The following is a 21,054-nucleotide window of genomic DNA, read 5'->3' on the forward strand; positions in this document are numbered from 1 at the left end:
GAGTTAGTGTTTTGGGTTCAGTGACCCTTCCTCAAACTGATGGTAGCTAGGAAAATGAATTATATGATTAATTTTGCTTTCTTTAAGATTTAAGCAAAGATCTGTAGCTTGGGTTGTGGGTGAGTTTGTTGACTTGCTAACCAAGCTGGCTTGTTTTCGTTCAGACATTTTGTCACCATGCAAGGTAACATCATCACTGAGGACTCTGGTGAAGTGATGTTGTTCTACTCTGCTTGGAATTTAGATTGTCCAATCCATTTTGGTGAGTACTGTCATTTGCGGCTTTGTTCTGTGTGGCTTTGTATATGGGGTCCAATTCTGTACGTTTGTTTGTGTTATGGCTTGAGAACTATGCTTCTAGGAATTCCCATGCGTGTCTATCTTTGGCTTTAGCTACTATAGCATGTGGATGCCTAGAGGCATAGTTCTCAACCCATAATGCAATCAACAAATGTATAGAATTGGACCCCATATACAAACCCAGACAGAAAAAAACGGAAATCACGCTAGTCACCATAACAGACCGGGCAGTATAAATTCCAAGATGAGTAGAACAACATCGCTTCATTGGAGGCTCCATTGATGATGTTACCTAGCATGGTGACGTAGCGTCTGAAGGAAAACAAGCCAGCTCATCAAGCAATTCAACAACCTCATTTAGCTTTCTATAATGTAATGACTGTTTCAAAGAGAGTAAGATCTGAGGGAAAGACATTGTTTAATTACTTTTCATATAATGAACTAAAATTTTGTAATTTTTTAAGCAGTTCTGAAACCAATCATTAATATCTTCCAATGAAAATAGCAGCTTTGTCTGCCCCTAAGATTGACATAAAAGACCCTTAGGCATTATGAAGAACAAGGGAGTTCTCCATTTATCTGTCAACATATTTATTCATTCATTTAACTTGTTTATGTTTGGATTTGAGATGATTTTCTTTTGTGTCAGTTTGTTTTTGTGATTGTATTCCTGGAGAACGTGAAGAAAGAATTTGTTTTTCAAGAACACTTCTAATAAGTTAGGTTGTTGTTGCACGGTTTACTCTTTTTAATTGGTGTCCTCATTTTTTGTTATATATTCATTTTACTTGAGTTTAGATTAGATTAAATTAGATTCCCTACAGTGTGGAAGCAGGCCCTTCGGCCCAACAAGTCCACACCCACCCTTGAAGCATCCCACGCAGACCCATCCCCCTATAACCCACATACCCCTGAACACTACGGGCAATTTAGCCTGGTCAATCCACCTAGCCTGCACATCTTTGGACTGTGGGAGGAAACTGGAGCACCCAGAGGAAACCCACACAGACACAGGGAGAACGTGCAAACTCCACACAGACAGTCACCCGAGGCAGGAATCGAACCCGGGTCCCTGGCACTGTGAGGCTGCAGTGCTAACCACTGAGCCACCACGCCGCCCCATATTTTATGCACTGTGTTTTATTCTCTCTAGATAGCATCCTTAAGGGGAATGCTGATGACTCGTTCATTCTGCTATCTGATAGAATTTGGTTGACATAGACGAGTTGGCCGAAGGATCTGTTTCTGTGCTGTATGATTCTATGACTCAATTTGAAGTTTAGACAGAAGTGACATGCCCTTACCAGGACTGATTCCTGCTCTCACCATATCTGTGAGAAATTGGACAATGGCCTCATTACAACTTTTGTTAATTCTTCAATGGTAAGACAGTTGTCATAGAGTCCAACAACATGGAGACAGACCTTTCCGCCCAACTGGGTCCATTCCGACCAAAATGTCCATCCACACTAACTCCATTTCTCTGCACTTGGTCCATATCCTTCTAATCCTTTCCTATCCATGTATTCATCCAAATGCCTTTTAAATGTTGTTAATGTACTCGCCTCAATCGCTCCCGCTGGCAGCTCATTCCATATACGTACAACCCTCTGTGTAAAAAAGTTGCCACCCCAGGCTCCCATGTATTCTTTCCCGTCTTACCTTAAACTGATGTCCTCTAGTCCTTGATTCCTCAACCCTGGGAAGAAGACTGAGTGCACTCCTTGCCTCTTGTGATCTATACACTTGTGTAAGATACTCCCTCAGCCTCATGAACTCTGAAGAAAAAAGTCCTAGCTTGTCCAACCTGTCCCTGTAACTCAATCCCTTCAGTCCAGGCAGCATCCTTGTAGATTTCTTCAGCACTCTTTCCAATTTAATAACATCATTCCTATCGCAAGATGACTAAAAGATGAACATAATACTCCAAGTTATACATCCTGTACAACTGCAACATAGCTTCCCAACCTCTGTACTCAATGCCCTGACTGATGAAGGCCAGTGTGCTAAACGCCTTCTTCACTGCCTTTCTACCTGTGAGTCCATTTTCAGAGAACTGTACACCTGAACTCCAAGGTCCCTCTGTTCCACTACACTCCTTAAAGCCCTACCATTCACCGTTAAACTCCTAACTTTCCAAAATGCAACATCTCACATCTATCCACTTGCCATTTCTCTGCCCACTTCCCCAGATGATCAAGATCCTGCTGCCATTTCTGATAACCTTCCTCACTGTCCACGGTACCATTCGTTTTAGTGTCATCTGCAAATTTACTTATCATTTCTTATACACTCTCATCCAAATCATTTAAACATAAAAACAACAGCAAAGGGCTCAGCACCGACCCCTGAAGTATACCAGTGGTCACAGGCCTCCAGCTTGACAAGCATCCTTCCACTATTGCTCTCTGCTTCCTACCATCAAGTCAATTATGTATCCAATTCTCCAGCTCTCCCTGGATTCCGTGCAATCTAACCTTGCAGAGCAGCCTACCATGTGAAGCCTTATTAAAGGACTTCCTGAAATCCATGTAGATTGCATCTACTGCCCTGTCCTCATCAGCCTTCCTGGCCACTTCATCAAAGAACTCTAACAAATTTGGTGATGCATGATCTCCCAAAGCCAAGCTGACTATCCCTAATCAAGCCCTGTCTTTCTAAGTGCACGTATATCTTACCCCTCAGAATCTTCAAACATAACGTACCTACCACAGATGTTAAACTTACTGGTCTATAGTTCCCAGGATTTTGTTTGCAGCCCTTCTTGTATAAGGGCACAACATTCGCTACCCTCCAGCCTTCTGGGACCTCACCCATGGCCAATAATGATTCAAGTATATTAGCCAGGGCCCCCTCAAATTCTTCTCTAGCCTCTTGCAGGGTTCTTGGATATATGTGGTCAGGGCCAGGAGATTTATCCACCTTTATATATTCTAATACTTCCAACATCTCCTCTACTGCGATATGGACTGTTCCAAGATATTGCCACTAACGTCCCCAAGTCTTCATGCCTTTCCCCACAGTAAACACAGAGGAGAAATATTCATTGGGACCTTGCCCATCTCCTGCAGTTCCACACATACATGTCGACTTTGGTCCTTGAGGAATCCTATTCTCTCTATAGTTGTCCTTTTTCCTTCAATATACTTAATTTTCTTAATCTTCATCTTAATCTTTTCTGCCATAGCTATCTTGTGCCCCCTTTCGCCTTCCTGATTTCCTTCTTCAATAAACCCCTGTATCTCCAAGGATTCCCTTGATCCCAGCTGCCTGTTCCTGAGCCATGCCAATTGCAGTAAAAGAGTTTCACTCCAGGGATTTGCAAGTGATATTGAAGTGGGAATAAAGTAATGCTGGTGCAGAAGGTGATTCATTTATTTCTTCCCTTAAAAGCTTTCTTCATTTAAGATTTTCAAAGTCTCTTGAAGTGACATCTCATCTTCACGCAAGTAAAAGATGAAATAAGTCCTAATTTTTCATATGTTCAAATAGAATCTGGTGCTATTTAATTGCCAGGTCCAGCAAGGCTTTTAAAATGGACTTTAATCATGAAAACCTGAAAAGAATAAATATTTGAATACATAGCAGAACTTCTCAAGGAACAGACTAAGTATATCGCAACTTTAGTAATCCCTTGAGTATGGCACTGAACAGCCCAACTGTGGTAGATTAACATTAGAAATGTGTTTTTCATGAAAACATTTGTTACGCAGACATATAATGTTTATTTTTATGGTAGTACATTTTCAAATATTTGATTTTGAAGATTATTCAACCAAATGTCAAATTATAAAACACAGTGCTGCAGTCTTAGTTTGAAAATTATTATTTCCTGATGTTGTTGGGTCAGAATTCACATTTGTGGTCTTGGTTAATCATAATAACATTGGTGTATTCTCACAGATCTGATTGGAGCAAATTTTTATCTTGGCCAATATCATGATAGTAAAATGCTGCTTAAAACAAAATATTGTCCAGGTTTTGCAGCCAGCAGCAAAGTGGTGATGTTCACCACTGAACAGTGGCACGGTGCCTCAGTGGCTAGCACTACTGCCTCACAGTGCCAGGGACCCAGGTTTGTTTCCGCCCTCTGGTGACTGTCTTAATGGAGTTTGCATATTCTCCCTGGGAATGTGTGCATTTCCTCTGGGTGCTCTGATTTCTTCCTGCAGTACAAAGATGTGCAGATTAGGTGGATTGGCCATGCTAAATTGCCTGTAGTGTCCAAAGATGTGCAGGCCACATGGGTTAAAGGGATAGGGTAGTTAGGGTGGATATGAGTGGGGTGCTGTTTGGAGGGTTGATGAGGACTTAATAGGCTGAGTGGCCTGCTTCCACACTGTAGAGATTCTATGACTTTAGAGAAGGCTGTCCACAAAAATCTATTGTGAATTTCCTCTTTCCTGATGTCAGTTTGAATCTGGCATCAAATCAAGGGCTCTGCGAGTGTCCTGCAATAGTGATGTAATCCAACAGGTTAAGTAGCCAAACACACTAAACTTTTCTCACAGACAGCATACCAGACAATACAGGGGGGCCATGGATTAAGAATGTCTCATTTATGAATGCTTGTATGTACAAATGAGATCCCATTCAGGGGTGCAGTTTTAAATATACAACACATGAACATTTCCTTTCCTTATGAACAGCTGCTTTATAATGTCCTGCATGGTGTTCCAACTCGCAGATAAATTGACTGCGAACAGACTCAGAAATGGAACCCAGGACTGCCTGTCAAATCATTTACTCCTATCAGTTTTATTTTTAAATCTTAAGAGATGGATTCAATAAGTGATCAAGACATACATGTGGGGTTAAGGTAGAAGGTAAAACTTCATAAACTTTAAAAGATTTGTACTTCAATATTAAGTGGTAGGGCAGTCTAGAAAACCAAATGACCTTTGCTGTTTCTAAGAACTATGTTGATATATCTTTATCATGCCAATTAATTTGTGAATTATGTGTCCTTTTACATTTCTGGCTAATTCATTAGTAAATTCCATGCAGTGTCTGTATCCATGGTAAGGCATTGCTAAAAGATTCACTGAAATTCCTTTATCTTTGCTTTTTGTGTCACAGAATCGAATGTTGAGATCTGTTACCCTTCTGTTGGTGCTTTTTTTGACTCTGTAAAAAGTAGCAGATTAGATTTCAGATCAGTGTGTCGTTCTAAATTGGTATTGGTTTCTACAAATTAAGCACTTAGGTGAACACAGGATGAATGTTATTCCATAGAATGACTATAGCTATTTAACAAATAGTCAAGAATGCCCAAGATTAAGGAAAAAGAAGTTTCGGGGTTTTATTCAGATGGGTTTATTTTGGGGCAAAACTACCTTTAATCATTTTTCAAGATAATTTTATCTTGTGGTAATCTATACGTGATATTTAGATCACAGATTTCTACAAAAGTAGTCGACTGTAAATTACCTTGACACTAATGTTACGACTATTCAATACACACTACCCAGTTCTTCTCTCTTTAGGAATATAAAGTTTGAATATCTTGTTTCAATTTAGTTTGCACTTCTGTTTAAAAAAGGGGCTAATTAAGAGGTTTGGTGTTTTAAATTTGTTCATGAGATGTGGGCATCACTGGCGAGGCCAGCATTTATTGCTCATCCCTAGTAGCACTTGGGAAAGTGCTGCTTTCTTAACTGGTGCTGTCTATATTGGCTACACATGCCCACAGTGCTATTAGAAAAAGAGTTCCAGGATTTTGTGCCAGCCACAGGAAAGTTCATAATACCGATTGCAGTTCCACGTCAGGATGGAGAAGGACTTGGAGGCGAATTATTAAGTGGTGATGTCCTGAAGCACCTACTTTGTTTCTTCTGAAAGGTTTTGAAGGTGTTGTTGAAGGAACTTAGGTAGGTTGCTGCAGTGCATCTTTTAAATGTTACGCTCTGTTGCCACTGTGTGTGGATGGTGGAGCGTGTGAATGCTGAAAGTGATGATTGATATTCCAATAAGCCAGCCGCCTTGTCCTGCATGGTGTCAAACTTCTTGAATGTTGTTATAGTTGCACTCAACCAGGCATGTAGAAAGTATCTCATTAAACTCTGGACATGTGCCTTGTAGTTTGTTTCAGGCTTTGGAGAGTCAGGAGATCAGTTATTTGCCATTGAATTCCCACCCTCTTGCAGCCTTTGTAGCCAAAGCATTTAAATAGTCCAGAAGAACCAAAAGAACTGCGTATGCTGTAAATCAGGAACAAAAACAAAGTTGCTGGAAAAGCTCAGCAGGTCTGGCGGCATCTGTGAAGTTAAAAAGAGTTAACATTTCAGGTCCGGTGACCCTTCCTCAGAACCGCTCTGAGGATGGGTCACTGGACCCGAAACGTTAACTCTGCTTTTTCCTTCACAGATGTTGCTTGATCTGCTGAGCTTTTCCAGCAACTTTGCTTTTGCTGCATTTGAAGAATCTAGTTTGGTTTGTGGCTCATACAATAACATCATTTACCTTAATTTATAAATCGACATATCATACAATAATGTCATTTACCTTAATTTATAAATCTACATATTACAGAAAATTCAGACTGTGAAGGCTGATAAATTATAGCAGATGCCCTACATAATATGGCTTTTTGTCCTTCTCTTCCAGATGGTATTCACAGCATTACAGCCCAATGTACACTACAGGTCACAATCATCACTGATGAAATGTTAAGCAACAGCATCACCCTACGCCTGGAGAACATGTCCCAAGAGAAGTTTCTCTCTCCACTCCTATCTTTATTTGTTGAGGGAGTGGCCACTGTATTGTCTGCTCTGAAAGAGAACATTGTGATATTCAATATACAGAATGATACAGATGTGAGGGCAAATATTCTTAATGTCAGTCTATCTGTCTTGTTACCTGGTGGAGCTCAGAATCAATTTTTCTCATCAGAAGACCTGCAGGAGCAGATTTATCTCAATCGTACCCTGCTGACAGCTATTTCCACGCAAAGAGTGCTCCCATTTGATGACAATATTTGCCTCCGTGAACCTTGTGAGAATTACATGAAGTGTGTGTCTGTGTTGAAGTTCGATAGCTCTGCCCCATTCATCACTTCAGATACAATCTTGTTTCGTCCCATCCATCCGATAAATGGCTTGAGGTGTAGGTGCCCAGCAGGATTTACTGGAGACTACTGTGAAACAGAAATTGATCTCTGTTACTCGAACCCATGTGGAAATAATGGGATTTGTCGGAGTCGAGAAGGAGGATACACCTGTGAGTGCCATGAAGACTACACAGGTGAGTTTGAATCTGGTGTTCATTCATTCATCACTTTCATTACAGGAACAGATGGAAAGAAAATCCTGTTTGAAATCAATTTGCTTCATATTTCACAACTGCATTTTTAAATTATTAATTTATAGAATGTGAGCATCTGTGGCCTTAATTGTTTTTGATAAGGTGGTGATGTTGTAGTCAATATAGCGATGGTATTTCAACAGTGAGATTAGATTCCGAGTTTTGGGAGTTTAATCCTGTGTAGATGAGGCAGTGATGATGTACTTCTAAGTCAGGATGGTATATAATTTGGAGAGAAACTTGCAGATGCTGGAACATGCATGCACCTGCCCCTCCTGACCTTTTAGATAGGTTTGGCAGGAGCTGTTGAAGAACCCTTGGTAATTTTTTTTGTAGCTTACTTTGTAGCTGTATTGTCCCTGTGGTGGAAGTTGTGTCACCATGCTGCAATAACCCAACAAATTCATTTCCAGAACCAGTTGCCTTTAGCTGTTGGTTTCATTCTTTTCAGTACAATTTTGAGTTACCTGGTAGTCTAGAACTTTCAGGTCCCCTGGAAACGCCTTATCCAATACGAATTGCCTTGTCAGCCAGTCAGCACCTTTAATTCTGTTAGTATAAATTGCGGTGATCATTTGAATTTTGGCATTCTTGCATTTTTTTTCTGCTAAGCGAGAGATGAAATTTTGAGGGATATATCTCTTTTTTTCAGCAATGTATAATTTAAGTGTAACATTTTAGAGCAGAACCTATAATCAATCCATGCCCACTTTGCTGATGTCCACCAATACTTAAACAACATGTTAGTGCAACATATAGAAGTAGCATAGTAAATGTGATATGTCACAGACATGAAACATTTGGCAGAATGTTATGCCCCCCCCATATGGTACGCTTGGTGGTAGGAGTACCAGCATAAGAGAAAAGGAAGAATGAGTGTGCTATTTGGTCCCTCAAGCCTGCCTTCTCGTCAGCAAAATCACCCCTAGTTCTTCTAAGCTGTATTGAAGAAAGACCAAATCAATTCAACCATTCTTGATGAGTAAATAAACCAATGGAGTACCATTGCTTTCCTGCCTTTTCCTCAACTAATCTTCCTGCCTTACTGCTGATAGCTGACTTTAGTTTAACAATTAATGGCTGCTGGAGGGCTGGCAGCTCTAGCTAAGTCGAACTTTTGCCTCTGGTGTCCTCCATACCAAGGAAGCCCTGCGACTGCACTATCAGTTGCTTGACAGACATTTAATGTGGTGGGACTTCAGGAAAATTATTCTCCACTGATAATTGAGAGAACCATTCCATCCACAAGATTGCATCCATTAACACTGTTGCTCTCTGAAATTCTGCCTGGGCAATCTGTTTTCCAAAATTCTCCTTCAATCCTTGCTTTGAACCATTCACAAAATGTAGATGTCTGTGCCAAGGCTAATCCCTAATTTCCCTTAAACAGACGACTGTGATCAGAGATAATGGGAATTGCAGATGCTGGAGAAACCAAGATAACTTACTGTGGAGCTGGATGAACACAACAGGCCAAGCAGCATCTCAGGAGCACAAAAGCTGACGTTTCAGGCCTAGACTCTTCATCAGAGAGGGGGATGGGGAGAGGGTTCTGAAATAAATAGGGAGATGGGGGAGGCAGACCGAAGATGGATAGAGGAGAAGATAGGTGGAGAGGAGAGTATGGGTGGGGAGGTAGGGAGGGGATAGGTCAGTCCGGGGAGGACGGACAGGTCAAGGGGGCGGGATGAGGTTAGTGGGTAGGAAATGAAGGTGTGGCTTGAGGTGGGAGGAGGGGATAGGTGAGAGGAAAAACAAGTTAGGCAGGCGGGGACAAGCTGGGCTGGTTTTGGGATGCAGTGGGGGGAGGGGAGATTTTGAAGCTGGTGAAATCCACATTGATATCATTGGGCTGCAGGGTTACCAAGTGGAATATGAGTTGCTGTTCCTGCAACCTACGGGTGGCAGCATTATGGCACTGCAGGAGCCCCAGGATGGACATGTCGTCTAAGGAATGGGAGGGGGAGTTGAAATGATTCGCGACTGGGAGGTGCAGTTGTTTACTGCAAACAGACCGTAGGTGTTCTGCAAAGCGGTCACCAAGCTCTCAGCTTGGTTTCCCCAATACTGAGGAAACCACAATGTGTACAGCGGATACAGTATACCACATTGGCGGATGTGCAGGTGAACATCTGCTTGATGTGGAAGGTCATCTTGGGGCCTGGGATGGGGGTGAGGGAGGTGGTACGGGCGCAGGTGTAACACTTCCTGTGGTTGCAGGGGAAAATGCCGGGTGTGGAGGAGTTGGAGGGCAGTGTGGAGTGGACAAGGGTGTCACAGAGAGAGTGGTCTCTCCAGAAGGCAGAAAAGGGTGGGGTGGGAAAAATGTCTTTGGTGGTGGGGTCGGATTGTAGATGGAGGAAGTGTGGAGATGATGTGTTGTATCCGGAGGTTGGTAGGGTGGTATGTGAGGATGAAGGGAATTCTCTTGGGGTGGTTACTGCGAGGGCAGGATGTGAGGGATGAGCTGCGGAAAATGCGGGAGACGCAGTCGAGGGCATTCTTGACCACTGCGTGGGGGATGTTGCGGTCCTTGAAGAATGAGGACATCTGAGATGTGCGGGAGTGGAATGCCTCACCCTGGGACCAGATGCGGCGGAGGCGAAGGAATTGGGAATAGGGGATGGAATTTTGGCAGGAAGGTGGGTAGGAGGAGGTGTATTCCAGGTAGCTGTGGGAGTCGGTAGGCTTGAAATGGACATCGGTTTATAGGTGGTTGCCTGAGATGGATACTGAAAGGTCCAGGAAGGTGAGGGATGTGTTGGAGATGGTCCAGGTGAACTTGAGGTTGGGTTGGAAGGTGTTGGTGAAGTGGATGAACTGTTCGAGCTCCTCTTGGGAGCATAAGGCAGCGCCGATACAGTCATCAATGTAACGGAGAAAGAGGTGGTGTTTGGGACCAGTGTAGGTGCGAAAGAGGGACTGTTCCACGTAACCTACAAAGAGGCAGGCATAGCTTGGGCCCATGCAGGTACCCATGGCCACCCCCTTAGTCTGTAGGAAGTGGGAGGAATTGAAAGAGAAGTTGTTGAGGGTGAGGATGAGTTTGGCTAGCAGATGAGGGTGTCGGTGGAAGGGGGACTGGTCAGGTCTGTGGGACAGGAAAAAGCAGAAGGCCTTGAGGCCATCTGCATGGGGAATACAGGTGTATAGGGACTGGACGTCCATGGTGAAAATGAGGTGTTGGGGACCAGGGAATTGGAAGTTCTGGAGGAGATGGAGGGCGTGGGTGGTGTCATGGACATAGGTGGGGAGTTCCTGGACCAAGGGGGAGAAAATGGAGCCCTGATAGGTGGAGATGAGTTCGGTGGGGTAGGAGCAGGCGGAGACAATGAGTCGACCAAGGCAGGCGGGTTTGTGGATTTTGAGAAGGAGATAGAAGCGGGCCGTGTGGGGTTGGGGAACAATGAGGTTGGAGGCTGTGGGTGGGAGGTCACCTGAGGTGATGAGGCAGTGGGTGGGAGGTCACCTGATCTCCCTCTTGAATCTCTGCAATCTGTTTGATACAGCTGCATTCACAATGCCATTTGTTGTCAAATTATAGGATATGTCTGAGTGACTGTGAAGGAGTAGTGGGGAATCAGGAGAGGAACTTGAGTGGTTACACCAACTCATTGCCTTTATTCTTTTGGAGTGAGAAGATTTAGAAGCTGCTGCTGAGGAACCTTGGCAGGTTGCTTCAATGCATCTTGTTAATGGAACAAATTGCTGCCATGATGCGCCTGCTCACTAATTACCATGGGGTCAAATTTTATACCGTTCCTGACTTTTAAAGTTATAGATAGAATCATTGAATCCTTATGGTGTGGAAACAGGCCCTTCGACCCAACAAGTTCACACTCACCCTCAGAACATCCCACCCAGACCCATCCCCCTATAACCCACCTAATCTATACAACCCTGAACATACAGATAATGTAGCATGGCCAATCCACCTAGCCTGCACATCTTCGGATTGTGGAAGGAACGCGGAGCACCCAGAGAAAACCCACGCAGACGATGGGAGAATGTGCAAACTCCACACAGTCTCCCGAGGCTGGAATCGAGCCCAGGTTCTAAGTTCTGTGAGGCAGCAATGCTAACCACTGAGCCCAAGTTTAATTTTTTTACACATTTGGTAGATTTTAAGAGGAAATGTGGCAATTAATTTATACATCACAAAGTCCCACAGACAGCAATGAAATAATTTTTTTTTGATTGGTTAAATTGCCTGTTTTCGGAAAAAAGTTGGTTGGAGTTTCAAAAGAGCTCCTGACCTTTGAAATAGTACCATGGAATCCTTCAGCCTTGTAATATTGTAGTGAAAAGACATCAGCTCTGATGTAGTAGGACTCGCATAACGCTGACTGAGTACTCTGCATGTGTTTCGGGATAGAGTTTGAATGAACTATTGCTGCTCCTGAGTCAAAAACATATCATCCTATTTGCTTTAGGACATAGGAATTTTCGGGGTACCAACTTTAGCCTGGACACAGTTCTACAAAATCTGTCTGAATTAGGGCTTCTTAGGCTTTATTTTTCTCTGGCTTTGTTAAGACCATAAGATATAGGAGAAGTAGGACATTCAGCCAATTTGGTCTGCTCTGCCATTCAGTTAAATCGTGGCTGATCAAGCAAGTGTAAACTCCACTCTTCTGTGTTTTTCCCATAATCCTTGATTCCCTTCCTGATTAAAAATCTATCTACTCTCAGCCTCAAAATAGTTAACATCCCAGCCTCAACAGCCCTCTGCAGTGAAAAATTCCACAGATTCATTGCCCTCTGAGAAGAAATTTTTCCTCATTTCTGTCTTAAATATGCAACTCCTTATTCTGAGACTATGCTGTCTCATCCTAGATTCTCCCAAAAAGGGAAACAATCTTTACGTATCTGTGCTGTCAAGTTTCCCAAGAATCTAGTATGTTTCAGTAAGTTCGCCTCTTGTTCCTCTTTATTCCAACAAGTACAGACATAATCTACTTAAACTGTCCTCATGAGAAAGTCCCCCCTTACTTGGTATCACCTCGTGAACCTTCTCTGGACTGCCTCCAATACAATATTTCCTTATGTAAGGGGCCCAAATGTTCACAGTATTCCAGCTGTGGTCTAACTGCTGCTTTGTCGAGTTTTAGTAAAACCTCCCCACTTTTCTACTCCATTCCCTTTGAAATAAGTGCCAATATTCCATTTAGCTTCCCTGTTACCCTTTGATCTTGATTGCTAGCTTTTTGTGATTCATAGACAAAAAACTTGCAAATCCCTCTTTTCCTTAGCATTTTGCAGTCTTCATTCATTTAAGTAATATTCAGTTCCTTCATTCTTCCTGCCAAATTGCATAACCTCACATTTCCCCACATTATATTCAATCTGCCTCGTTGTTCCCCTCTCACTGAAACTGTTTATATCCCTCTGCAGACTCTTTGTGTCATCCCCATTACTTGCTTTCCCAGCTATTTTTGTCATCTGCAAACTTGGCTATGGCACATTCAATTTCCTCATCCAAGTGATTACATTGTAAATAATTATGTCCCAAGCACTTATCCCTGTGGCACAACACTAGTTACAGGTTCCTATGCTGAAAATGCCTCTATTATGCAAACTCACCATGCTCTGTTAGTTAGCCAAAACTCTAACCACACTAATATACGATTTCAAACACCATCTTCGTATTAAGTAACCTAATCTGTTGGATCTAATGAAATGCCTTCTGAAACTCCATTCACTGCCACCTCTTCAACTAATGAAGAAGCAGTGTTATGAAAGCTTGTGATTTCAAATAAATCTATTGGATTATAACCTGGTGTCATATCGCTTCTGACTTTGTCCAACCTTTCAAGTATCCTGCTTGTTACCTCCTCAAAGAATTGTAAGCAGGTGGAACTAGTTTAGTTTGGGATTATGTTCAGCATGGACTGGTTGGACTGAAAGGTCTGTTTCCATGCTCTATGACTCTATGACCTGCCAAATATTTCCTGTAATTTCTGCTTTTATTTTGGATTTTGAGAATCCGCAGTATTTTGCTTTTGAGACTGTGTAAGAATTTCACAACAGCCTCCCTGCTTTTAAACTCAATCCTTCCAGTAATGAAGGACAAAATTCTATTTGCCTTTTTAATTACCTGTTGTACCTGCAAACCAACCCCCTGTGATTCCTACACAAGGACACCCAGGTCCCTCTGCACAGCAGCATGCTGCAACTATTTACCATTCAAGCAATAGTCCCTTTTTTTTATTCCTACCACATTCGTCAACATTGCACTTCAACTGCTAGACATTTGTCCACTCACTTAAACTATCAATATCCCACTGCAAACAATACCCATTTTAAAAGCAAATATTAGAAAAGTATGATAAAGGAAACTAAGTTTAACTTCCTTTTCTCCTAACACTACATTAACATATGAACGACTTCAGTCAACATGAGATTATTCCTAAAGTACAGAAGCTGCAAAGGAATAAAACAATATGGGAGTAATCATTTAAATGGTGTTAATATAGACAATAAGTCATGATCTTGTTGAAGGTCAGACCAAGCTCGGTTGGGGGCAGGGGGGAGGGGTGCTGGTGGTAGAGGTGTTCAATATAGAAACCATCTCGTGTTTTCTGTTCCCTCAGGCTTTATTACTATGCTGTGGAGATATGAAAGAATTTTTATTTTAAATATTAATTAATATAAATTAATTTGCTAAACACTGAATTTCACTGCAAACAATCAGCCAACTAGATCCAAGCTAATGTTTTCTTCTTTTTCCAATTAATATTCTGACCTTTTTTCCAGGATAGAAATGTCCACTACTAGGGACATGGATTTAAAGTAAAAGTGGGTAAGTTTAGAGAGATGTGAGAGCCAGGTTTTTGACCTAGCGGGTGGTCAGTGCCTGGAATATACTGCCGGAGGAGCTGGTGGAGGCGGACAACATAACAACATTTAAGACACAGCTTGAGAGATATATGAATAGGCAGGAAATGGACCGTCCAGAGGCAAAACATTTTTAGTTTAGAAAGGCATCATGTGTCAACATAATTTTGCGAGGCTGGAGGGCCTGTTCCTCTGCTATTATTGTTCTTTGTTCTTTGTCCTTTGTTCTTGTTCTTATAGTATCCCAAATATTCCTTATTCAGTACTAGTCTGCGGGCTCTAGTTGTCATCCAGTACCTCCTCTGAGGAGTCATTCTTAGTGGAAAATTAAATTTGAATTTTTTTGCAAAGTCATGAAACTGTCCACTGCTGTGCAATATTGAGAAGGTTCCCTGAGCCGGAAGGTTTGTTCCATCTTCACCAGCTCCTATTTTTGCTCCAAGAGAAACAGAAATTGCTGGAAAAACTCAGAGAATTCAGAGTTAACATTTCAGGTCCGGTGACTCTTCTTCAGAACTGATGGTAGATAGGAAAAAATTTTTTTTATGCAGAAGATAGGTTGGGGGAGTGGATAAGGAGTAAATGTTAAGTGGAGATTGAGCCCAAAGAGAAACACATTTGAACAGACAAAGGAATGGATAATGGTCAGTCTATGAGAATGAATTGCTGCTATTGGGGTCTATCGGTGGCTCACAATGTGTTGTGTCTAATAGAAAGGCCATGCGACAGTATGTGTGTGTGTGTTGTGGGGTGGGGATGTGAGGGTGGAACATGGAGAAGGTGCTCAAACCTTCTAACTGTTGAACTCAATATTGAGTCCAGAAGGCTGTTGGGTTTCCTAGTGGAAAATGAGGTGCTGTTCTTCCAGCTCATGCTGAACTTTGCTGGAGCAAGCCTGAGGCAAAGATATTGGCCAGGGAACAAGGTCCTGTGTCAAAGTTGCAGGCAATGGGAAGCTCAGGGTCTTTTTTGCAGACAGAACCTGGATGTACTGCAAAGCGAGCATTCAATCAACGCTTCATTTCCCCAGTGTAGAGGAGACTACATTGTGAGCAGCGCATGCAGTGGACTACATTGTGTGAAGTGCAGGTAAAGCACCGCTTCACCTAGACAGTGAAACACCCTGCTCCACTGCTCTTTCACTCCCAACACCCCTACAGAGCCCAATGGTACCTTTTCATGCAACCATAAAACATATAACACTTGACCATTTATACCCCCCCTCCTCAGTATCCAAGGGCTCAAAAACACTTGACAGGTAAGGACAAGGGGACCCTGTCACTATTGTGGGAGGAAAAGAAGGAGTATGGACTGAAGTAGGGGAGATGAGTCGGATCCAGCTGAGGGCCCTATCAACTAATGTGCTGGGAAATCTTTGGTTGAGGAACATTTCAGAGGCCTACTTGTCACAGTTGGCATCATCAGAACAGATGTGACAGAGTCTGAGGAACTGGGAGAATGGAATAGCCTTTGCTGGAAGCAGAGTGAGAGGATGTATTGTCACTGGGCATCAGTTGGTTTATAGTGGACACTGCTGGCCAGCTTAACTCCTGAATGGAATCAGATGTTGAGGAAGGGAAGCGAGGAGACAGAGATGGACCAGGTAAAGAGGAGAGTAGGGTGGAAATTGGAAGTGAAATTGAGAAATTTTTCCAATTCCAGAAATGTTGGTGAAGATCAGTGGAACGGTCAAGTTTTCAAGTTATTTAAATTCCTTGCCTTTAACTTTTGAAATGAAACAAAAAAGAGCCAACTGTTAATAGAAACTCAGTAATACAACTTTACTGTTTGTTTGTCGACATAAGCCTGAAAGCAATCAGGGTAGCATTACTACTGTTTGCTCTCACAACTTATCAGTTTTCATAGTGGTAGTAGTATAGAATTCTGTACACTCTGGAATACTTTCAGCAGGCTGAAAGGTTGCAAATATAGCCACACTGTTTAAGAAAGAAGGGAGTGAGAGATCTAGGAACAATAGACCTATTAGCTTGATGTCAATAATATGAAACATGCTTGAATCTGTAATAAACAATGTGACCACAGGGGACATAGATTATAATGGTAGGAAGGAGCAGAGTCAATATGGATATATGGATGGGTATCACAGTTGATAAGCCTTTGGAGATTTTGAGGGTATAACTACTAGAATTGATGAGGGAAAACTGGTGGTATAGTATGCTTAGATTTTATGAAGGCTTTGATAAGATCCCATACAAGTGGTTGGTAGATAAAATTAGAGCACAAGAGGTTGGGGGAATCTGCTGAGAAAAGGTTCATAGGCAGAAACCAGAGTAGGACCAAATGAGTCAGTTTCTAGTTTATCGGTTGTGACTAGTGGATACTGCAAGGATCAGTATTTGGGGTCTCCCATTATTAAAGTTTATATTGGGGCTATGGGGGTTAAATATAGTGTTTCCAATTTTGGAATGTGAGCTGTGAGGACAGTGAACAAACTGGGGTATGGAGATGCCAATTGATTGTGTACAAAATTGGCACAGGGACAACATCAAAAAGTAGAAATGCAGGATGAAATTTTTCCATTTTTGTTTGAAGTGTGGGAGAGAGCATGTTGGCTAGTGACTAGCACATGCAAGGGGAAGTATCTTGTATCACATATCTGGGCACTGGTTGTCCGAGGTAAAGGATGGGGGTAGGGAGGTGTTGAGGATAGCCTTCATTGATCAATCTCTTGTCCCAATCTCTGCATCTGATTGGCTTCAAATGTGAGCAATTGGTGCTCCCCATTCCCACAAAAGCTGGCATGTAAGAAGCCCCATTGACATGAATAGGACAAAGTGAGTGGGTGGTAGATAATGGTGGATAGAATGCCTCATTCTTTTTTTCACAAATGGAACTAGTCGCAGAGCATTAACAACAGGCCTTTGGAACTGCCTGCCTGGGCACTTTCATGACTGTAAAGCTGTCTACTGGGCCAGCTATTTCTGCAGAATTGACTCGGCCCCTGGAATGAAAATAGGGCCATTTTTAGCTGCTTTCCCCAAGTTGGGCTTGTCAGACTGGTAGGCCTACCAACTTTGCACAGCTGCCTTGTGAGCAAAGATCTGGATAAAAGTGAGTTTGCATGGGCGGGTTCAGTGTGAATGATCCAAAATCAATTTTGTCCCATTGTAACGTCCATGGCTTCCAGAACAGGTCCTATGTCAGGAATAAAATGCCACCAAATTTATTGTTATACCTCCTCCATCCTCTCAGGTCAATTGCAGAACTCCTATTGCCCCGAGGCTCAGACAAGCTAACTCAGCTTACAGCTTTGGAATTTTCTGGTCTGTAAATGCTCAGCATTAAAGAACAGACCCTTTGGATACTCAAATACACTAGATTCAAGATAAGAGGATCAATAAAGTTCTGTAATGCGCAGCAACTCGACATTACATATTTCATAGAAGCGGGTGCTGAATGAGAAAATTGGCATTTAGGTATTTGTTCACATTTTTCTGTTTTAAATTTGTTAAATATTGATGGCATATTAGATTATTACAGGATTGTTTCCTCATTTAATTAATGTTGGTAAGATAGCTGTAAGATTCTTTTTGAAGTGGTTGATCTCAGTCTTTGATCCTTTGCAAAACTGTGATAATAGGCTGCAAGTAGAGTTAGAGTAAATGGGAACTGCAGATGCTGGAGAGTCCAAGATAACAAAGAGTGAAGCTGGATGAACACAGCAGGCCAAGCAGCATCTCAGGAGCTTGGCCTGCTGTGTTCATCCAGCTTCACACTTTGTTATCTTGCAGGTAGAGTCAACTGGGATCATACAGAGAGAGGGAATTCACTCCATAGTCAGCTGGTTTTTCATAGAGGTCTTGTTTTCCTTTACCATTTCTCTTCCCTTTAAACTTCCAGAGGGTCTGCAGTAGATGTTCTTTTTGCTTCAATATCATCAGTCAATACTGTAATAAAATCCATGTCATTCATGGATTGTAGATAATGTCTAGATGAACTTTATTTGACCAGGGCCCATAACAATAAGATACTTGTGAACTGGATACGCCAATCTTGTGAATGCACCAACATAATTTCTCGGCTAAGGATCCTGGGATTGTACTCATTAGAGTTTAGAAGGTTGAGGGGAGATCTAATGGAAACTTACAAGATAATGTATGGCTTAGAAGGAGTGGACGCTAGGAAGTTGTTTCCGTTAGGTGGGGAGACTAAGACCAGTGGGCACAGCCTTAAAATTAGAGGGGGTAAATTTAAAACTGAAATGAGATGACATTTCTTCAGCCAGAGAGTGGTGGGCTTGTGGAATTCATTGCCACGGAGTGCAGTGGAGGCTGGGATGTTGGATGCCTTCAAGGCAGAGATTGACAAATTCTTGATCTCACAAGGAATCAAGGGCTACGGGGAGAGTGCAGGGAAGTGGAGTTGAAATGCCCACCAGCCATGATTTAAATGGCAGAGTGAACTTGATGGGCCAAATGGCCTTACTTCCACTCCTATATCTTATAATCTTATGGTCTATTATTGAGAAAGTGCGCTGAAGATCACTTGGGTAAAGTGAGAACAATTCCAAACTTTCAAACTGGTTTATTTTGCAATTCAAATGTAAATTACAGAAAACTATTTTTCACAGCATGACTTTTCCTCATCACTCTGTGCAACATCCAAGTCATAAATTATGATAACTTTGTTCTTTGAGATAGATTCACTTTGCACTGCAAGGCAGAGTTGCACAGATGTAATGAAGTCACACTGCGACTTTCATGATTTCAACATGTGCAAGAGAACCCTCATTATTTCAAAACTGACACCAAAAACAATTTAAACCCATTTCTCAATCAAGAGCCAAACATAGTTTTGAGCAAGTTAGCTTTCAATGGCTCCAGGCTTATTGCTAATTGGCCAGAAATGTCTGGTGGAACTTTGAGAATCTATCCTTTGTAATCTGATCATGAATTTATGTGAGAAAAAGTGTATAATTTAAACATAAAACTTGTAGGTTAATTTGATAAAATCTTGAACTATCAGAGCACTGATAGATACCGGAGTACTCTATGGTTTTTATTTTAAAAATCTCAGTCCTTAATTTCCTGCTGGAATTTTACCTCAAAAGAAGATCCATTCGCTAAACAAACATGGCAGATATAATGTGTTGGGTAGTTCTCATTTCAGCTAAATGTGAAGAGAAATGCAACATTGTTTTGATCACCATCTCTCATTAGGTACAATAGATTGTGTGGAACAGCAGCACAATAATCATGACACTTATCATGGACACCTTCCAAGAATATGTTGTAATTTTGTTTGAATCCAGGTTTTGATTTTAATTTTAGACTTTAATTTGCAATAATGGCTTCAAACAACTTCTTGTCATGTTTAGTTATGTGAACTCTGTATGCTGCAGGAAGAAACTTGTTTTAATTCCCTCAAAGTACATCTGTAAGAAATTTGAGAAACTTGATATTTAAGTATATTAGTTTGCTTAACACATGTCCGTACATATAACTCAACATTCTGCTGTCTGGGATAATAAACATAAAATTGCATGCATAATGTTTTAGATGCTGGAAGCTTGAAATAAAAACTGAATACTTTGGAAATCCATGCGTATCAAGCGGTATCTGTCGAGTGAGGATGTTAGGGATAACATCAGAACAAAGGGTTATAGATCAAAAGCATTAACCTAACCCTTCTCCCATCACACTTGCTACAACCTGCTGAGTGTTAACAAGAAGTTTTTAAAAATATGTTAACATTCTTAGTGGCCATGTCACCCATGTAATTTTAAGGCATAAGTTTAGATATTTCCAATCAGCATAATTGTCATGAGAGGCTTAATATTTTAAATTTAAAACAGGTTACTGCTAAAATTAAAACTGTGGGTTAACCAAATATTTGAGGCTAGAATATGCATTTATTTCTGTCTAAACTTTTAGAATTTTTGAAAGGATCACCCTTCGTTTAAATTCCTTTGCCTAGTTCTTCCCATCGATCTCTTCATACTTTTTGTATTAATTGTCATCTGCCATCTCTTCGCGCATTTCACCAGTTCTGCATATCCTTCTGAAGTTTATTACTATCCTCCAGACTGGTTATGACATTTCTGAATTTTAGGTCATCCTTCACCTTTGAAATCGGATCCTGTAGACCTGAGCTGAGGACAGCAATTTGTATCGAAAACAACAGTGATTCCAACACTGCCCACCATTGGACAACATTGAACACTTCCTACCTATATGAAAACACCCTTTTCTCTGCGTTCTGTCTCTTAGTCAAAGTTTATAGACCACTGTTGCCCCTTTAGTTCTGTAGGCTATAGTTTTGCTCAGAAGCCTGTTGTGTGGTATTTTATCAAATATTATTTATAACCCTATATACATGAAATACATAGTGTCAACTACTATATCCTCATTAAACCTTTTCATTAGTTAATCAAAGAACTCTGTGAAGCTGGTCAAATACAAATTGCTTTTCATAAATCACTACTAGCTTCTGTTTATTAACTCCTGTTTTCTGAGCTGCATTCAATTCTCATCTCCCTGCTTTAGGAAAGAATTCGTTAAACTTGAAAGGGTTCAAAAAAGATTTACTGGAATGTTGCCGTGGTTGGAGGTTTTGAGCTATGGGGGAGGCTGAATAGGCTGGGACTATTAT

General features: G+C 41.5%; 1 protein-coding gene across 4 annotated transcripts in view; it reads left to right on the forward strand.

Annotated features, from left to right (window-relative positions):
* The window catches only part of celsr2 (cadherin, EGF LAG seven-pass G-type receptor 2), a 303,561-nt gene that overhangs the window by 87,889 nt on the left and 194,618 nt on the right, over nt 1-21,054 (forward strand). For all 4 annotated transcript variants that reach the window (XM_048553018.2, XM_048553017.2, XM_048553019.2 and 1 more), the window contains exon 2: nt 6,907-7,545. In XM_048553018.2, coding sequence (XP_048408975.1) covers nt 6,907-7,545 — 639 coding nt within the window. The remainder of the gene's footprint in view (nt 1-6,906; nt 7,546-21,054) is intronic.

Source organism: Stegostoma tigrinum, chromosome 21, assembly GCF_030684315.1.
Source record: "Stegostoma tigrinum isolate sSteTig4 chromosome 21, sSteTig4.hap1, whole genome shotgun sequence".
NCBI classification, from domain to species: domain Eukaryota; kingdom Metazoa; phylum Chordata; class Chondrichthyes; order Orectolobiformes; family Stegostomatidae; genus Stegostoma; species Stegostoma tigrinum.